General features: G+C 34.7%; 2 protein-coding genes across 2 annotated transcripts; both read left to right on the top strand.

Moving 5' to 3' along the window:
- Positions 1-7,243: 7,243 nt before the first annotated feature.
- On the top strand, positions 7,244-8,663 carry LOC122321986 (uncharacterized). The gene is made up of 2 exons (XM_070276482.1): positions 7,244-7,268; positions 8,023-8,663. Exons 1-2 carry the CDS (start codon positions 7,244-7,246, stop codon positions 8,661-8,663), a joined length of 666 nt encoding a protein of 221 aa, XP_070132583.1.
- Positions 8,664-8,945: 282 nt separating this feature from the next.
- Positions 8,946-9,410, top strand: LOC122321987 (uncharacterized). Its single transcript, XM_043213160.1, has one exon. It carries the CDS (start codon positions 8,946-8,948, stop codon positions 9,408-9,410), a length of 465 nt encoding a protein of 154 aa, XP_043069095.1.
- The last annotated feature ends 8,139 nt before the right edge of the window (positions 9,411-17,549 follow it).

Raw genomic sequence — 17,549 nt, 5'->3', positions numbered from 1 at the left:
CTAGAAACTATTTTTTTCAGAGGTTTGATTTCATTCTATTCTATTTTTAGAAAGTCACGTTAGAATTCCGGGCAAAATTTGGAGCTGATTTGCTTACATTTTGACTTAACATTTTTAGATGGATTTTTTTATTTTTGGCCTATGGACGCAACCGCTGTGAATTGGAGAGCTCTCGGAGGAAGCTGCATAGGCGAACAACAAAGAAATGCAGACTGAATCATACCCGCAAAATGTCACGAATACTTACAAATACAAACATATTGAATTATTTACTTTTACGGTCCGACACATACATTACTGGGGAGATAAATATTGAAAATAACAATTTTAGAATTATTTCCCTCATTTAACAGCTTTCTTGAGGAGACATCCTAAAATTGTTGTACAATTTTGAAGTTACAACCATTGTAAATTTTATTTAGTACTCATAAATGGCTCATAAATTGTTATTGCTTAATTATTTGTAAAATTTTATTGTTTGGGGTTCATTGGTTGGCGAATTTTTTCAACTACAAACACTATTTACAAAGTTTGGTAAACCTTTTAGCTCTCTAATGCCGCGCATTTTTGACCGCGCTTCCATAAAAGCGGAATAACTGTGCAATTGAAACAATTGCGTGTTCTATACTCCTTGATTAACCCTTTGGCAGTATCGAGGGCATATTTATTAAATTTGTGTGCGTTGATTTTGTGTCCCGATGCCTAATAGTTGGCCGATCCTTATGATTACATCATAATATAACCAATTAATTACAATAAAAAATCTAAAAAAAAAGTCCCAAGCTTCTTTCTTCAAAAATACGAAAGTTGATATTTCTACCAAATACCATTTCCGATCGTTCAGTTATATGGCAGTTATAGGATATAGTCGGCCGATCCTAATAAAATTTCGTAGGTTGGATCAACTGACAAAAAATAAAATCTGTACTTTCTATCTTCAAAAACAGGAAAGTTGGGTCATTTCCGATCAATCAGTTATATGGCAGCTATAGAATATAGTCGGCCGATCCCGTTCGTTCCGACTTATATACTTCGTGCAAAGAAAAGAAGGGTGTGTGCAAAGTTTCAAGTCGATAGCTTTAAAACTGAGAGACAAGTTTGCAGACGGACACACGGACATGCTCATATCAACTCAGGAGGTGATCCTGATCAAGAATATGTATATACTTTATAGAGTCGGAAATGTCTCCTTCACTGCGTTGCACACTTTTGGACAAAATTATAATACCCTCTGCAAGGGTATAAAAATTATAAAAATATATATTAGGACTATTCAGAATCCGATGTGTCGGAGTCGACCAATAAATTGTTAGGATCATCTGATTGACGGGATTTTTGGATAACTGTGATGGTTTAGATAAGGATGTTATTAATGAAATAAATAACCCATTCATAACATCTTGCATCGTATTAACTCTTTTGTCTCTCCTAGAGTGGTTCAGTCGTATTCTTCTGAAATCTTTATTCCTGGCTTCGAGTGCCTCTCCAGACATTAATCCAATAGGCAGACTTACATGGTTAAAAACGTCTGCACCATGAATTAATATTTTGTGAATGTACGCGGGCATGTAATACCATGGCTAAAATTCAATAAACATTTCGGCCGTCTCCATAGCATGGTTCTTTGAATAACCGCCTCGCAGTATTACCATTGTTTGTATTTCCACTATAAGCAATAGGTAAATCTACCAATAAACCAATTTCCTCTCTAAGTTGCACTTGAATTTCCGATTTTCGTGCCTGTACAACCAGCTTATCATTACCGCGAACTTGCCATATTTTAATTGGAAGTCGAAAAAAAATGTGTAAACACATTCAAAAAATCGTATCCAGGCATAAAGGGTTGACAGCCCATATTTAAATAAGTCGGCTTTTTTAATGGGCTCACAACTTTTTACTATAACTGTATTATTATTATTTTTTGGTGCTGCTCCACAAAGTCCACATATTTGCGAAGAGGCTTCTGCAAGGACACTAAATGTTTTTCCATCCAACATGGTCATGTAAAATTTATGGAAAATTGTATACGAATCGGTTATTGTTGGTTTAATTGCTAATATTTGACTATTTATATTTTCAGTCTCAAAAATAATTAGTTTAGTCGATTCCTCTTAGCAAATGAGCTTAATTGGCCGACAATATCGAGTTGATGAAAGTCGATCGTTCTTCCACAAAATTTTAGCTCCAAGCTGCACTTGCAAAGGAACAAGACAGACAGAAAACAGGTGCTTATCGACTATACTCATTTCACTATCATTAAACTTTTGACGATAGGTTGAGTGACCACTGCTGTCATCGCATCCCCATTTATATATGGCAGTTAAAATAGTATTGTTATCATTTAATAATTTCTGCTCTTCAAAGCCTTGCGGGTACGATTTTATAATACGGCTTACCGTATAGTCAGAACAATCCGTAAATTTAAGATTTTTTTTGGTAACATAAAATCTTTGCTGAATGCAGCTTTTGATAACTTGGGTATATATTTGCGTTCCTTTCTTTTGCAGAACATCTGGTTAGTTTGTATGTATTAGACATCTGCATGAGTGTCAAAAAACAAACATTCAAATGTACAATGCTCAAAATTTGAATGTTACTCTCTTACTCTCTTACTCTTACTCATTTGCACAACTAATAGGAAAATGGAAACGAATTGAATGAATTGAGAATGTTGAAAACAGAGACGTTTTATTCGAATGATTCGAATTGCTAATGTTTAAGTTTTAATTTAATTTTTTTCTATATTAACAATAATTTACAAGTCATTTAAATTTGAATGCAAAAACATTATTTTGTTTATGTTTTCTGAATTAGTGGCTATTTGACACCGCTTTTCTGTAATTAAATTTCTTGCGTTTGAAAATGTACGTTCTGACGCCACGCTGCTCCCTGGAATGCAAAATATTTTGCAGCTTGTTTTGTGCAATAGCGGAAAAAATTGCTTATTCATATGCCACCAAGCTAAAGCATTAAAATCAATGGTGTATGCTACATTAATATTGCAATATCCTGAAATTTCTTGATACACCTTGTCTTGTATTGTCTCAATGGGGGACATCGAAAAAATCAGCAAATTCATCGTCTACCAACTGGGTTTCATTATTGTTGATGTCAAAGTTTTCTTGTAGAAATTGACTCATAATAATTTTTCAGTCTATAATTATGGTCTCTTTCTCTGTTTGTGAAAATTGAATTAGTTTGTTCGTTGGAGGAAAAAGGAACAAGGCTAATTTATGGTATTTTGTCACATTTGGATTGATTGTTGATAAAATTTGGCTATTGAGTTGCAATTTAAGTCTTTTAATTATTTCTATGTCATTGTTCTCAATATGGCAGGTTTTCTTAAGCTTATTTAAATTTGGCAAAATTAAATGTATCGTTGGGCGTTTAGAAGCTTCAAGTTTTTTGGACACATTCTCAAAAACTTCTAGCAATCGTACAATTCCAACTAAATGATTTATATTAATGTTTTCAACTCTGCAGGTTTGGTTTTTTTCTTTTAAGGGGACCCCCCCCCATTCTCGGTTTTAAAAAATCGATTTTTTTTTTAAATTTAATTTGAACTTGTAACTATTCAAGAATGTTCCCTGAAAATTTCAAGTAAAAATTTCAAAAACTCTTAAAGATATAGCCGATTTATGGTGGAAGCCTCAGGCGACGGCGAGAGCCGTCTCAAAACTTTAAACGCGTTTTTCTCGAAACAGTGTTTTTACGACTGGCGCATGAGGTTACTCAAAAACTATTAATCCAATCGGTTCCAAATTTTAACACGTTATTCTATACATATATAGCTCTAGGATATATATATATATAGCTCTATATGGAACTAGGATAAATCAAATCGGTGAAGATGTTCTTTACTTTTCAACTCGATTTGTGCCTGAAAAAAATGGAAATTTTCAAAAAAAATTTCAAAGGTCCGCCATTTTGTTAATTTTTGAGCGAAGCTAATAATCCTATTTCATACGAGAGCCAAACATGTACTTTTTCTAATCCCGTTGGAATTATTGGATTCAGATGGTCCAGTGAGCGGAAATCACATGCGCCGCCGAAAAGAAGGGCTTTTCTTTGATCACAAAAAACAACAACAAAAACAAAACAAAAAAAAATTCTGTGAAATGATTTTCTTCCTTTTTGTGTCTTAATATATGTAAGCACAGTTACAACCCTAAAAAATAATTTATGTTCATTTGCCAGCCCATTGAAAATCGTCAAAATTTAAAATCAAGAATGGGGGGGGTCCACTTAAAATAGCTGTTAGATCTATCCAATTAATTTCAATGAACTTAAGCAAATAGTAGACGGTATTCCACCGAGTTGGACAAAAGCTCTTTAAAGACACGCTTAACGATGAATTATTTCCTGACTTTTTAAAATATTTGACTAGCTTGCTGCAACTTGTGACAATATTTTCCACCTCGGGAATAGCGTTAATAGCTTTTTCAACAGCGTTGTTAAGCAAGTGGTTTATGGAATGAGCGTTCTCCGAGTTTGAAAAGGCTTTAATCATGTTCGACCCACGATTAGTTACGATTACGGGTTTGTCTACTTCAAGGTCACATCCAAAATCCTTCAAAATGGCTTCTATTTTTGCCTTTATATTGACACCTTGATAAAGAAGAAATTATAATTCTACTTGTAACATAAAGATGGGGTTAACAAACCTGTGCTGGGCGAGCCCTTCATTGATTTCATGGCCATAAGGCGTTCGATTAAAACTCCCTCCCTTATGTAATGGACAGTGCACGACAAATATGCTGTTTTTAAGAAGTTATCCGTCCATATGTCAGTGGTAATAGCATATCCAAAGTCTTTGTACTTCTCTATTTCCGTTTTTATCGGGCCAAAGTGGGACGAATATATTGATTGAATGTTTCGGGATACGGTTGTAGGATGCGGTAAAAGCTTATTTACGTCAACATTTTCACCATATTTACCTCCAACATTAATTAAAAATGATGCAAACTGTTTAATCCCAGAGTCGTCAATAATTTTAAGAGGACGGCAGTTCTTAGGAACCCATTCGGTTATAACAGATACGCCCTCGTCTTTTGTAGCTTTGTTTACTTCAATAAGAGAAGGGTTGCGGAATTTATTGGCATTTACTATGTATTTATGTTTCACCAGGTTTGATGTGCTTCCTGTATACTTTAAAACTGTATAGCACATCTTACAGGCTACAAAGTCGACAATCAGTTCTCCATTTTGGTTTTTAATTTTAGAGAAAAATTCCCATACTTCGCTTCTGCCTCTCTTTTGAATAAAGGTGTACATGCTACTTTGCAGCTTCTCTTTGATACCCACCGCGCCTCGCACAACCTAAATGTTTCAAGCAAATTAATTTGACAAATTAAAAAATAACACAAAAAACATCTATGGAAAGGACACAAATTCACAGGTTAATACCTAGCAAAAACAGGAACAAACCAGAATAAACAAATTGTTATAAATATACATAGAATAAATTACATGTATTACATACATTTAAAGAACAATTCATATTCAAGAAAACGGGGACGGAGGAACTTGCGGAAAACACAGTCACTTTATAGCTAACCAAACAACGGCAGCCAACGAGTGACCCACCGGCGCTGGTAAACTGTCTTTTCAACCAGCTGCCATCTGTGACAGTCCCTTAAGGGGTTATATACAGTTGTGACATATGAAAAAATCGATTAGAACCGAAGCTGTAGCTATTTATAGCGCACTATCTGCATATAAAACTTGAACAAACTTGAAACTTTAAACGCGATTATCTCAAAATCTTTTTTTTGGAAAAATACCTTTGCGGTGGACACGATTACTAAAAAACTACTAATCCGATCAACATCAAATTTTGACCACTTATTTATTATGATATTAGCTAGTCCGCGAACGAGGGATTTTCTATTTTTTTGAAAACTCCTTTTTTAAAGCACAAAAAACGAAAATCTTATACGTTGAAAAAGTACATTTTTTGTTAAAAACGTCGCCATTTTTTTTTTAATCAAAATTTTTAAAAATCCCTCGTTCACGGACTAGACAATACAATATACTAACTAAACTTTTTTGAATTTTGGATTTCGGATGAACCGTTTTCGAGAAATCATGTCCACCGCAAGACACCATCGAAAAAAGACGATCCGGGAATTCGGCTATAACATTTTTGTTATGTAATATTTTTTTATGAAAAAATTTAATTAAGTACATAGAAACATGTACTAAACAACGTCGGTAAAACATTTTTCATAAATATTTTCTATGGTGTCAAAAAAAAATCGATAAAAATCCATATTTTTGCGCGGTACAACTGTATATAACCCCTTAACAACTTGTAAAGGATTCTTGCAGAGGCTGAATAAGCAAAAGCCGCCTTGCATTTAATAATAAACTAATTTACGAGGTCTACAAATACATACAGATTCGTCGGCTTCTTTTTCTATTTGGTTTTCCATAATTTCGGGTTTGTTCCGGAGTTGTCAAAAAGGGAATGTATTGAATTCCTATCCAACAACTCGAATGATTCAAGTATACAAGACATCTGTCAAATCTTTAATTTTACTTTAAAGCATAGTACTGAGTTGACGAAAATCCGCTGTCGAACGAGTGACAGCTGTCAAACTCCATATAAAAAAAACGGTGTAAAAAATGGAAGAAGAAGAAATTTTTGCCTTCTAGATTTTGCGGGTACTGAGTTGACGAAAATTTTTACTATCGATTTCAATGGTGTTGCCGGATAAAAAAAAATAAACAGCTGATCTCGGGGAGTTGAAAGAAATAATTTCATTTATTTCTATAGGTGTGACATGGAGGGTCAATTGATCAAACAAAAAAATAGTCGGCTCGAAAAATTTTCGACGCGCCAGTTTTCTTTTTCTTATTCAGCTCCTTAGCGGCGAAATACTTATGTATTTTTATGTATTTATGTTTATACAAAACACCAACATCCAATCGTTTTGAATTCATTTTTCCTTATTTGTTTTTTGTTTACAAACAACAGCTGTTCAGTATTACCATATTTCTTAATTTTTTTGGTCACACTAGCTCGGTAGCTGAATAAAGTGCGATATCGTTATCGGATTTTCAAAAGCGGATTTTCGTCAACTCAGTACTATGCTTTAGTTTCGTTCATTCTCTTTCATTTATTTTGACCTGTCAAATTATGAGAGGAACACAAACTTGTACTCATTCAATGACATTTCATTTCTAACATTTCTTTCACTTCATTCTATTCAATTCGAAAGTATTCTTTGAGACTTATGCTATGAATGTAATCATGCAGATGTTTAGTATGTAAGCTTTGTGTGACCTACATCAATATCGAATGCAAGCGCTTCTTCTGGAGTGAAAGAAACAGGTAGATTCCTGAAAACACCAAGTGACTGTTTTATGTTTCGTCCAGATTTCTCATCATTTTTTAAAGAACACACTATTTTTGAAGCAGTGCGCATTCCGGACTTGTACAAACTGCTACTTGTTGCTACCAACAACTGTTCACAAGTCGATTCCTGAACTAAGTTAGCTACTTTTTTGACTTGGGCTTTCGGGCACAGATCACTAAAATGCTTCCTTGGTCTGCCAATATCAATAGTTGACGTTACATTATGTAATATCAGTGGCATATCAAGCCATTTCTAATTTTTTTTTTCAAAAAATGCTTTGTTGTAATGGCAAGTTTTACATTTTGTTGTAAGCCGGCTAACAAAATTTGACAATTTCTTTTTAATTTCTTGTTGTTCAATTTCAGATAAACAGCTGCTATTTGAAATTTGGCCGAACACATATTCGGTAAGCACCAAAATTTTTTTTCTGCTACACTAATACTAACATTAGCATGAATACGATTGAATCACATTAGTTACAGTCCAACGAAGACAATAAATCGTTTAAAAATCATTACTTCAATAGCATGTGGCAACCCCTTTCAGTTCTCGTTATCGACAAAACTCGATAACTTACGCGAGTATCGATATTACGGGAGTACATCTCCAGGAGACACACTCTCCCCTCAATAAGTTTCCTCAATAAGGCCCGAACATCCAGAATTATGGCTATCGCAAATCGAAGCCCAATTCGTTCTGGCGGGAATAACCTCGGACGAAACGAAATTTAACACAATCCTAGCGTCAATCGAAGCACCGGTGTTAGCCCGAATTGCCGACGCCATCGTCAACCAACCACGCACAGTCAAGTACGAAAATTTGAAATCGTGCATCCTGGAACGCTTCTGCGAAAGCGAACAAAAGAAAATCCAGAAGTTAATATCGGAGACCGACCTTGGTGACAAGCGCCCCACGCAACTGCTCAACGAGTTAAACGCACTCGCGGCAAACAAAGTTCAAGAATCTTTTCTGAAAGCACTGTGGCTGCAGCGCTTACCAACACAAGTGCAAGCGATCTTGCAAGCATCGGACGCCAGCCTCGCAAACTTAGCTAAGTTGGCAGATAAAGTGATGGAAGTCGGTGATTTTCATCAGGTACGCACCATCGACGCCAAGTCGGCGCCAACCAGCAGCGCCGTTTCCGACGATCGTCTAGACCGCATCGAACAACAAATCAACGCGCTCTTCAGAAACCGTTCTGGGGAAACTGCTGGAGACATGTGTTGGTACCACAGCAAATTTGGTAACGCCGCCAAGAAATGTCGCCAACCATGCTCTTTTGCATCCGAACCTAAAACCTAAATCAATCTTCGGATTCGGCGGACAAATTCGAAGAAGACCACGAAGAGGCCGCCAATGGCACGAAAATACAAACCTATGGAGAAAAACGCATAGCATTGTCACTGGGATTGCGACGAAACTTCGTGTGGACTTTAGTGATAGCTGACGTCAACTGCGCTATTATCGGATCCGACTTTCTTCAACATTTTGACTTACTCGTCGATATGAAACGACGCAAACTCATTGATCGGGCTACGCTGCTGGAATCAAAATGTCACGCGCCCAACGTAAAATTAAATGGAAATGGTTTATGGCACCACACTACGGGTGCCAGGCGGATTTTTTGCACCGGACACACAAAAACACACTGAGTCCGAGTTCACCGAGGCTCTTCAAAAAACCATGTCTCAACTGCCAACCACTAAGCCAGTGCACCATCATACACCGCAAGAATTTGTGCACCCGGACCTAAACCATTGTACCCACGTCTTCGTTCGAGTGGATCGAGTGAAAACCCCGTTGGAAGCAAACTACGAGGGTCCTTTCGAAGTGGTAACAAAACACGAAAAATATTTTACACTCAAGGGCCACACAAAGGACAACAAGGTTTCCATCGATCGACTTAAACCAGCTTACATCTTCAAAGACGTACCGCCTCCAACACAGGAGCAGACGACAGCGCCAACTGCTCAGACACTCGAGAAAGTGTCAAGATCAGGACGACAAATCAGATTCCCAGCAAAGTATCTTTCCCAACTGGAACTCTAGGGAGGGGTACTGTGGCAACCCCTTTCAGTTCTCGTTATCGACAAAACTCGATAACTCACGCGAGTATCGATATTACGGGAGTACATCTCCAGGAGACACACTCTCCCCTCAATAAGTTTCGTCAGCTTCGTCCGCCGCCACTGCAGAGTCTTTGCCGCATTCATCTCCCGATCATCTTTTTAGTTTTAAATATAAGTATATAGTAAACAATAAACATAAGCAAAGTAAAAGCATATTAATAACAATATATTTTTAGGCTACAAATACACTGCGTTTCACTTGAATAGCACACTTTACATAGGGAATTTTAAATCTCGAAATCTTTAAAAAAAAAAAGATAACTCGTTGATGTTTTTGTTTCTATTTATAGAGTAATCAATTTTAATTATAAGAAAAGTAACAAAACTTAAATTAAATTAACAATTAATAAAGATTAACAAAAAAACTTAAAAACTTCAAACATTCCACAACAATTTTGTTTCACATGAATAGCACATTTTTTTTTTAAAGTATATTTAATGAACTTAAGTATTAGGAAATGTGTTTTTATGCAATAGTAAGTATTAATGTAAATATATATGTTAATTTAATAATGGGTCGAGCCCCCCTTATTCAATATAACCTCGTAGATCCTGTTGGGCAGCGAATCATATAGACTTTTAATGTAGTCTAAGGATATTGTAGCCCAGGCCCTCTGAATGGCGTCAATTAGTTCGTCTTTTGTTGAAAACTGTTTGCCAGACTCATAAACCTTTCTGACCAGGCATCCTCAAACATTTTCAATTATATTCAGATCCGGCGAGTATGGTGGCCAGTTCAGAGTTTCAACATTTTTATATTTTAAAAAAGATTTTACAACACGTGCAGTATGTATTGGGGCATTGTCGTGCTGGAATGTCCAAGGCAAATGATTGAAACAATTTTCCAATGGTGGAAAAGCTTTTTCGAGGACGTTTAGATACGTTTTTGCGTTCATGTTTGAGGATAAGAATTGGAGTTTACAAGTCCCATAGTAAGATATGGCTCCTCAAACCATAACTCCGCCTACTCGACTGTGTAAACGCTCCAATTGATGCGTCTCTTTCCTCAGATCATGAAAATAATAATTATAGCCATCTGGCCCCTCCAAATTGAACTTTTTTTCATCAGAAAAAACTACTCGCCTCCACTCGTTACACCATGACATATTGACGCGGCAAAAGGTCAACCGTGCTTCCTTTCGTTTGGGGTTAAGCGGTGGTTTTTTTTTAAGTTTCAAGCGTTTAAGATGTTTAGCTTTGGAAATAACTCGCCAAACAGTAGTTTTGCTCGCGTCAACACCTGCTTTTGCCCTTATCTTGCTCACAGAGTCGTGAGAATTTGAGGCTTCCCGCAGAATTGCACTCTTATCTGTGTCGCTAAGGACACTACTTTGGCAACCTTTCGTATTTTTTCCATAGTTTTGCTTTTTCTTTATAAAATTGTGCATGACTTTTCTGCTTCTTCCAATTTTTTTCGCTATATTAGCCATAGAAAGGTCACAATCAATATAGCTTTGTATTTGGATTTGTTCCTGTTGAATTGTATAAATATCATAATCTAGAGTCACATATATTTAAGCCAGTGTAAATAAGATATTCTGTATAGTATATAATATTATAATAAGCTATTGTAAATTAGATGTTATCGATAACTATTGTAATAAAGCTACACTCTTTACTTTACCAACTGAAAGCATGGTTTAACCAAATTAACTCTTCCTAAATAAAAACATTCCTCGAATCTCAACATGGTAGCAGAACAAGGTTATTAAACAAGAAAAGGAAAAGTGAATAGCATTTTGGCATAAAATAAAAATAAACAGTTTAAAGAAAAGTTGAAGTCCAAGTAAATACCTTGCCAACACATACACTTAAATCTACGGTGGAACGAACAAAAAACTTATAATCAGTGAAGGCGTGAGCAAAAACATCTGCATTAAATTGAAGCGTGTGGGAAAGCATTTAACTAAATCAATCATCATAATAAGCAAATACTTACATATATTACAAAGGAACACGTGGATGCTAACAGATTAAAATTTTAAAAAGAAAAATAAAAAAAAAAAAAACTGATCAATGCAAGGTGTTGCTATAAAAATTGAAAAAGACATTACCGAAAATAATACAGAAATTGAAAAGGCCATAACTATGGCTGCTCACGCAAGAATTGAAGACACCTTGATGCCCGTCTTTGATGGAACAAATTTCACAAGTTGGAAACTGAGATTGATGGTACTTCTGGAGTACAAAGAGTGCAAACAACAAGCAACAAGGATGAAGACCGATAAAGAAGCTGAAGCGGACTGGAGAAAGAGAGACCTAAAAGCAAGGATGATGATCATGAGTACAGTCACTGACAGACAGTTGGAGTACATAGGTGAATGCAAATCAGCCTATGAGATGATGGAAAAGTTTGATAGTATTTACACAACGAAATCAACGGCGCTCCAGATCATCCAAAGAGGCAAAATAGACGAAATAAAACTAAGCAATTATACAGAAGTGGACGACTTCTTTGTTGACTTTGAGAAGGCGATAAATGATTTTAAAGCAGCTGGTGGAGTTTTGGAAGAAGCAGAAAAAATGAGATATCTTATAAAAGCATTGCCGCCAAACTACAGCTATATTGGTGATTTTATAGATATTGTACCAGAACAGCAAAGAACAGTTGAATATGTAAAAAGCAAAATTAAAGAAAAAAATTTCAACAAAAGCGAGACGTCTAAAAGATCAAGCGTGAGTACATTTAACGCGAATACTAAAGGAGCCTGTTTCAGTTGTGGCAAATATGGACACCAGAAAAAAAATTGCTATTTAAATCAAGGAAATCAAGCAAGCCAAAATGCTATTCACACTGGACAAAACAGAGGATTTCATCACAACCTGGGCAGAGGGAAAAGAGGAAATTTCCATGGCAGATCACGAGGCTACAGCAGAGGCAGGGGATCTCACCGAGGATACGTGAACGAGGCTTCAGGCAACGAATCGAGCGCAGCATGGTCTGTCGAGTTACATCATCCTGCAGCTAATGGACCAAGTGGATGTGATTTCAAGGAATCAAGCGAAAATAGTTATCAATTAAAATGGATCTTGGACAGCGGCTGTACGGACCATATAATCAAAAGCGACAAATATTTCGTAAGTTATCAAGATTTAAAAATTCCTGTCGATGTTAAGCTGCCAGATGGCAAATCTTTAAAAGCTACCAAAATTGGTAATATCAAACTAACTTTTAAAACCTTCTATAAAAATAAAACTGTAGAGTTAAAAAATGTTTACTATGTAAATGGAATTCAGGAGAATTTATTAAGCGTAGCAAGAATAACGAAAAACAATATAATTGTTGCAAAAAACAGTAATGCAAAAATATATGATCAAAATAATGAATTAGTAGTCGTTGCTAATAAAGTAAACAACTTGTATATGATAAAAGGTATTGCAAAAGAAACTGACAGTATTAAAGAAGTCTATACAAATGTATTAAAACTCACAAATAAAGAAAAATGGCATAGGGCACTTGGCCATATAAACTTTAAATATTTAGATAAATTAGTTTCGGAAAAATTATTAGAAGGTTTGCCAGATAAGCTAGAAAAAACTGAGATGAAGTGTGCGAACTGCTTACAATCTAAAATGTCCAATAAGCCATTTGAAAATAATAGAATAAAATCTAAAGAAATTCTCGAAACAATTCATACAGACTTAAATGGACCGCATACCATTGGCTATGGCGGAGAAAAATACTTTCTAACATTCGTAGATGATTATAGTAAATGCACTAGGCTATATTGTATCAAAAATAAATCAGACACGGTAAATTGTTTCAAGGATTACATTAACTTCGTAGAAAATAAATTTAACAAATGTGTGAAAAAATTACAGTGTGATAACGGAAAGGAGTATTTAAACAATGAAATTTACACCTTCATACGGGATAAAGGAATAGAGATACTAACTTGTCCTCCATATGTACATGAACTAAATGGCGTAGCAGAAAGATATAACAGGTCAGCTATGGACATGGGCAGATGTCTTATGCGGGAAGCGAAAGTAAATAGGCAGTACTGGCCCGAAATTATGAAAGCAGTAGCCTATTTAAAGAACAGATCAATAGCCAACACACAAGAAAACAAAACACCTTTCGAAATATTTTTTAGTATTAAGCCAAATGTTAAGAATTTAAAAATCTACGGCAGCAAAGTATTTGCTAGAATACCAGAAGTTTTAAGAAAAAGCAAATGGGATGACAAAGCTAAAGTCGGAGTACTTGTAGGTTACAATGAAAACGGGTATCGAGTTCTTATGAACAATAAAGTTATTAACGTTAGACATGTTGATATAATAGAAGACAAAACGGAATTAATCTGCTTAGAAGAATGCTTAGAAGAGGAAGTATATAACAATGGTAAAGATAATGGTCTTAGTGAAACAGAATCTGAAATATGTGAAGATGAGCAAACTGAAAAAGAAGCAAAGGTAGAAAATAAAAATTTAGATCAGAGTCAATACAATTACCAAGATAATATTCAAACATTGAGAAAATCAAGTAGGAAAAAAACTACGGTAGATAGATATGGTAGTCCAACAACTCACTACATATATGTTAATCATATCGATGCGAATGTTCCAAATACATTCCAGGAGGCAATAAGCTCTAATAATAATGAAGACTGGATCAGAGCAATGGATTGTGAAGTTAAAAGTCTGAATAAGAACGAAACTTGGATAGCTGTCGATAGGCCTAAAAATAAAAAAGTCATTGATGTGAAGTGGGTTTTTAAAAGAAAAGGTGATGGCACTTTCAAGGCGAGACTAGTAGTTAGAGGTTTTCAACAACAAGAGGATATTGAAAATGTATGTTCGCCAGTAGGAAAAATGCAAACTTTAAAAACGCTATTATCATACTGCTGTGTAAATAATTTATACATAGAACAAATGGACGTAGAAACAGCTTTCCTAAATGGCAAAGTAAAAACCGAAGTCTATGTAAACATGCCGCCAGGGTATAAAACAAGTGAAGACAAAGTATATAAATTACAAAAGGCACTGTACGGTCTTAGAGAAAGCCCAAGAGCTTGGTATGATACGATGAATGAATTCTTAATAGGTCTAGGTTTTATAAGAAGTAAGTACGATTATTGTTTATATGTAGATACTGCAAAAAAGGATCCAATACACTTACTAGTTTTTGTAGATGACTTGTTAATTTGTTGCAAAGACTTGAGCAAAATCGAAGAAGTAAAAGTTAGTTTAAAGAAAAAGTTTTCTATGAAAGATTTAGGTAAAATTACAAGCTATATTGGCATAGATGTAGACTATAATAATGAAAGAAATAAAATGACATTATGTCAAACGAAATATATAGAATCTTTAGCGGAAAAATACATGTTAGAAAATTCAAGATTATACGATACACCCATGGAAACAAATTTAAAGTTAGAACAAGCTTCTAAATCAACCGAACAAATAAAATATAGAAACTTAATAGGAGAATTACTATACATAAGTACAGGCACAAGACCGGATATAACATATAGTGTGAATTATCTCAGCAGATTCCAAAACTGCTATAACGAAACTCATTTTAAATATGCTTTAAGAGTATTGAAATATTTATATAGGACAAAAGACTTAAAACTGACTTATTGTGATAATTTAAATAATGATATTTTAGATTGTATGGTAGATTCTGATTTCGCAGGAGATTGTGTTGATAGAAAGTCAACGACTGGTTTTGTTATAAGGTTCCACGGGAACCCAATCTTCTGGAAGACAAAAAAACAAAATTCTATTGTAAAATGTTCAACTTTTGCTGAATACACTGCTATGTCAGAAGCTGTAACTGAAATATTATTTACGAGAAATTTATTAATGGATTCATTTAAAGTAAGATTCAGTCAACCCATAAAAATTTACGAAGATAATACAGGAGCAATCGCTATAGCTAAATTCGGGAACTTTACTAAAAATTCGAAACACATTGAAGTTCAGTATCATTACATAAATGAGAGTTATAATAAAGGCTTAATCGATATTGTAAAAGTAGATTCAGATAAAAATTTAGCAGACATACTAACCAAGAGCCTATGTAAAATAAAATTTTTGAATAATAGACAATCGTTAAAATTATTGTAACAACTAGTAAAATATAAGTCAAACTGTAGTCAAAAGTCAAAATGAAGTAAAAAGTATTCTAGATTATAAATTTAAGGAGGCGTGTTGAATTGTATAAATATCATAATCTAGAGTCACATATATTTAAGCCAGTGTAAATAAGATATTCTGTATAGTATATAATATTATAATAAGCTATTGTAAATTAGATGTTATTGATAACTATTGTAATAAAGCTACACTCTTTACTTTACCAACTGAAAGCATGGTTTAACCAAATTAACTCTTCCTAAATAAAAACATTCCTCGAATCTCAACAGTTCCTTGTGACTTAGTGACGTTCCACGACCCATAATTGCACAAAATGATTAAACTATGTTTGAAATTCACAAATTAATCAAAAAACTTTTATGAATCAATCTTCTTGGCTGCTGAAATGACACTAAATCTAAAATGTGCTATTCAAGTGAAACAAAATTGTTGTGGAATTTTGGAAGTTTTTAAGTTTTTTTGTTAATCTTTATTAATTGTTAATTTAATTTAAGTTTTGTTACTTTTCTTATAATTAAAATTGATTACTCTATAAATAGAAACAAAAACATCAACGATTTTTCTTTTTGTTTAAAAGATTTCGAGATTTGAAATTCCCTATGTAAAGTGTGCTATTCAAGTGAAACGCAGTGTACATACATAGACGAATCACGAAAACATTACTTACATTTAGTACAGAGGTCGGCACCACAATACATTGATATGATTTTACCGCATTAGTGTTAGTAACGTATAGCAGAAAGTAGGCTTTGAGCATGACGTTTCACACATTTATACTGTGTGTGTGTGGCAGAGCTCGGGCAGAGAAATTTCCTATGCCCCCGAGATAGGGCCGTGCCGACCTCTGATTTAGTACATACCTTAGTTTAATGAAAACAAGGGTTACTTCAATAAAAAAAATCGTCAATTTGTTTTTTTTCCAAAATATTAAACGCGCCTCAAAATTAACCTTAAAATTTGCATACACACGTAGAAAACATATGATCGGAAGCTCACAATTGATCACAACAGCCATTTGAAAGCTTTAAACAAGCTTTTGTGAGCTTCATAGAGTGTTATCATGCAGTGGAGATAAGCCAAACCCGAAATATTTTGTTGATACCTTTTTGTGCAAATATTCATTCAAATCGTTCATCTCCGTTGGCTTTGCTTCGCAAATATAAAATTAAAGCGTTACAAACTTTACCATAGTTAATTGTAAGCTATGCTTAACGAATAGTTTTCTCTTTTGGACACATCCTTAAAAATACTCATCCACATCCTTCTCCTTAAAGTATTTCTCCTCTGATTGGTTGTCACTTTTTTTAAACTGGAATCGAATTGGTCTGCAATAACGAGTTGACGAAGGCCGAGGGTTTTTCCAAATTACTTTTTGATCAGTTTTTGAAAAAAGGTTAAAGAGGCACGTAAGATGTATCGAAAAACTTATGTCGTCTACATCATTATTGGAAAACGTTTTCTTGGACTCGCTATGGCCCGTACTTCCATCAAACCCCCATTTTCCAATTAATAACAGATGAGCAACAGAATCATCTGAATTAGTTTCAATAATAATTATTTCAAGCTTTGAAATTCGACTTCTGCGTAGGATTCGTCTACAGATATGTTGTCAGGAAATCAATCTTTTCTAGAGCTTAAAATGCATTGATAGCTAGGAAAAAAATCTAATAGTATTTTGCTGTTTACAAAATTCCGAATCAACAAATATTGGTGTTTAGTCATTCCGGTCTCCATTAAAAGAGAAATGAGGTTTGGTATTCGTTGCGTAATGCAGAGACAGCGATCTCATCAATTTCAACCAGCTAAGCTATACGGCCGACGCTTAATCCCCATTGAACACTCCATAATTTAGCTTTTTATGGCCGCGTGGAGCACGTAATATTAATCTTTCAGCGTGTGTGCCTTTTTTGGAGCACCATATATTAAAACATGAAAGGAAAGCCAACTAAAAGGC

Source organism: Drosophila bipectinata, chromosome XR (genome assembly GCF_030179905.1).
Source record: "Drosophila bipectinata strain 14024-0381.07 chromosome XR, DbipHiC1v2, whole genome shotgun sequence".
NCBI classification, from domain to species: Eukaryota; Metazoa; Arthropoda; class Insecta; order Diptera; family Drosophilidae; genus Drosophila; species Drosophila bipectinata.
Note: the sequence above shows the minus strand (reverse complement) of the source record. Positions and strands in the feature narration are given on the sequence as shown.

Bases quoted from the DNA above. Each gene is read 5' to 3' on its own strand.
- LOC122321986 (XM_070276482.1), top strand. From the start codon at position 7,244: ATGAATGTAATCATGCAGATGTTTA. The intron at 7,269-8,022 runs GTATGTAAGCTT...CCGAACATCCAG, and splicing joins TGTAATCATGCAGATGTTTA to AATTATGGCTATCGCAAATC.
- LOC122321987 (XM_043213160.1), top strand. From the start codon at position 8,946: ATGGTTTATGGCACCACACTACGGGTGCCAGGCGGATTTTTTGCACCG.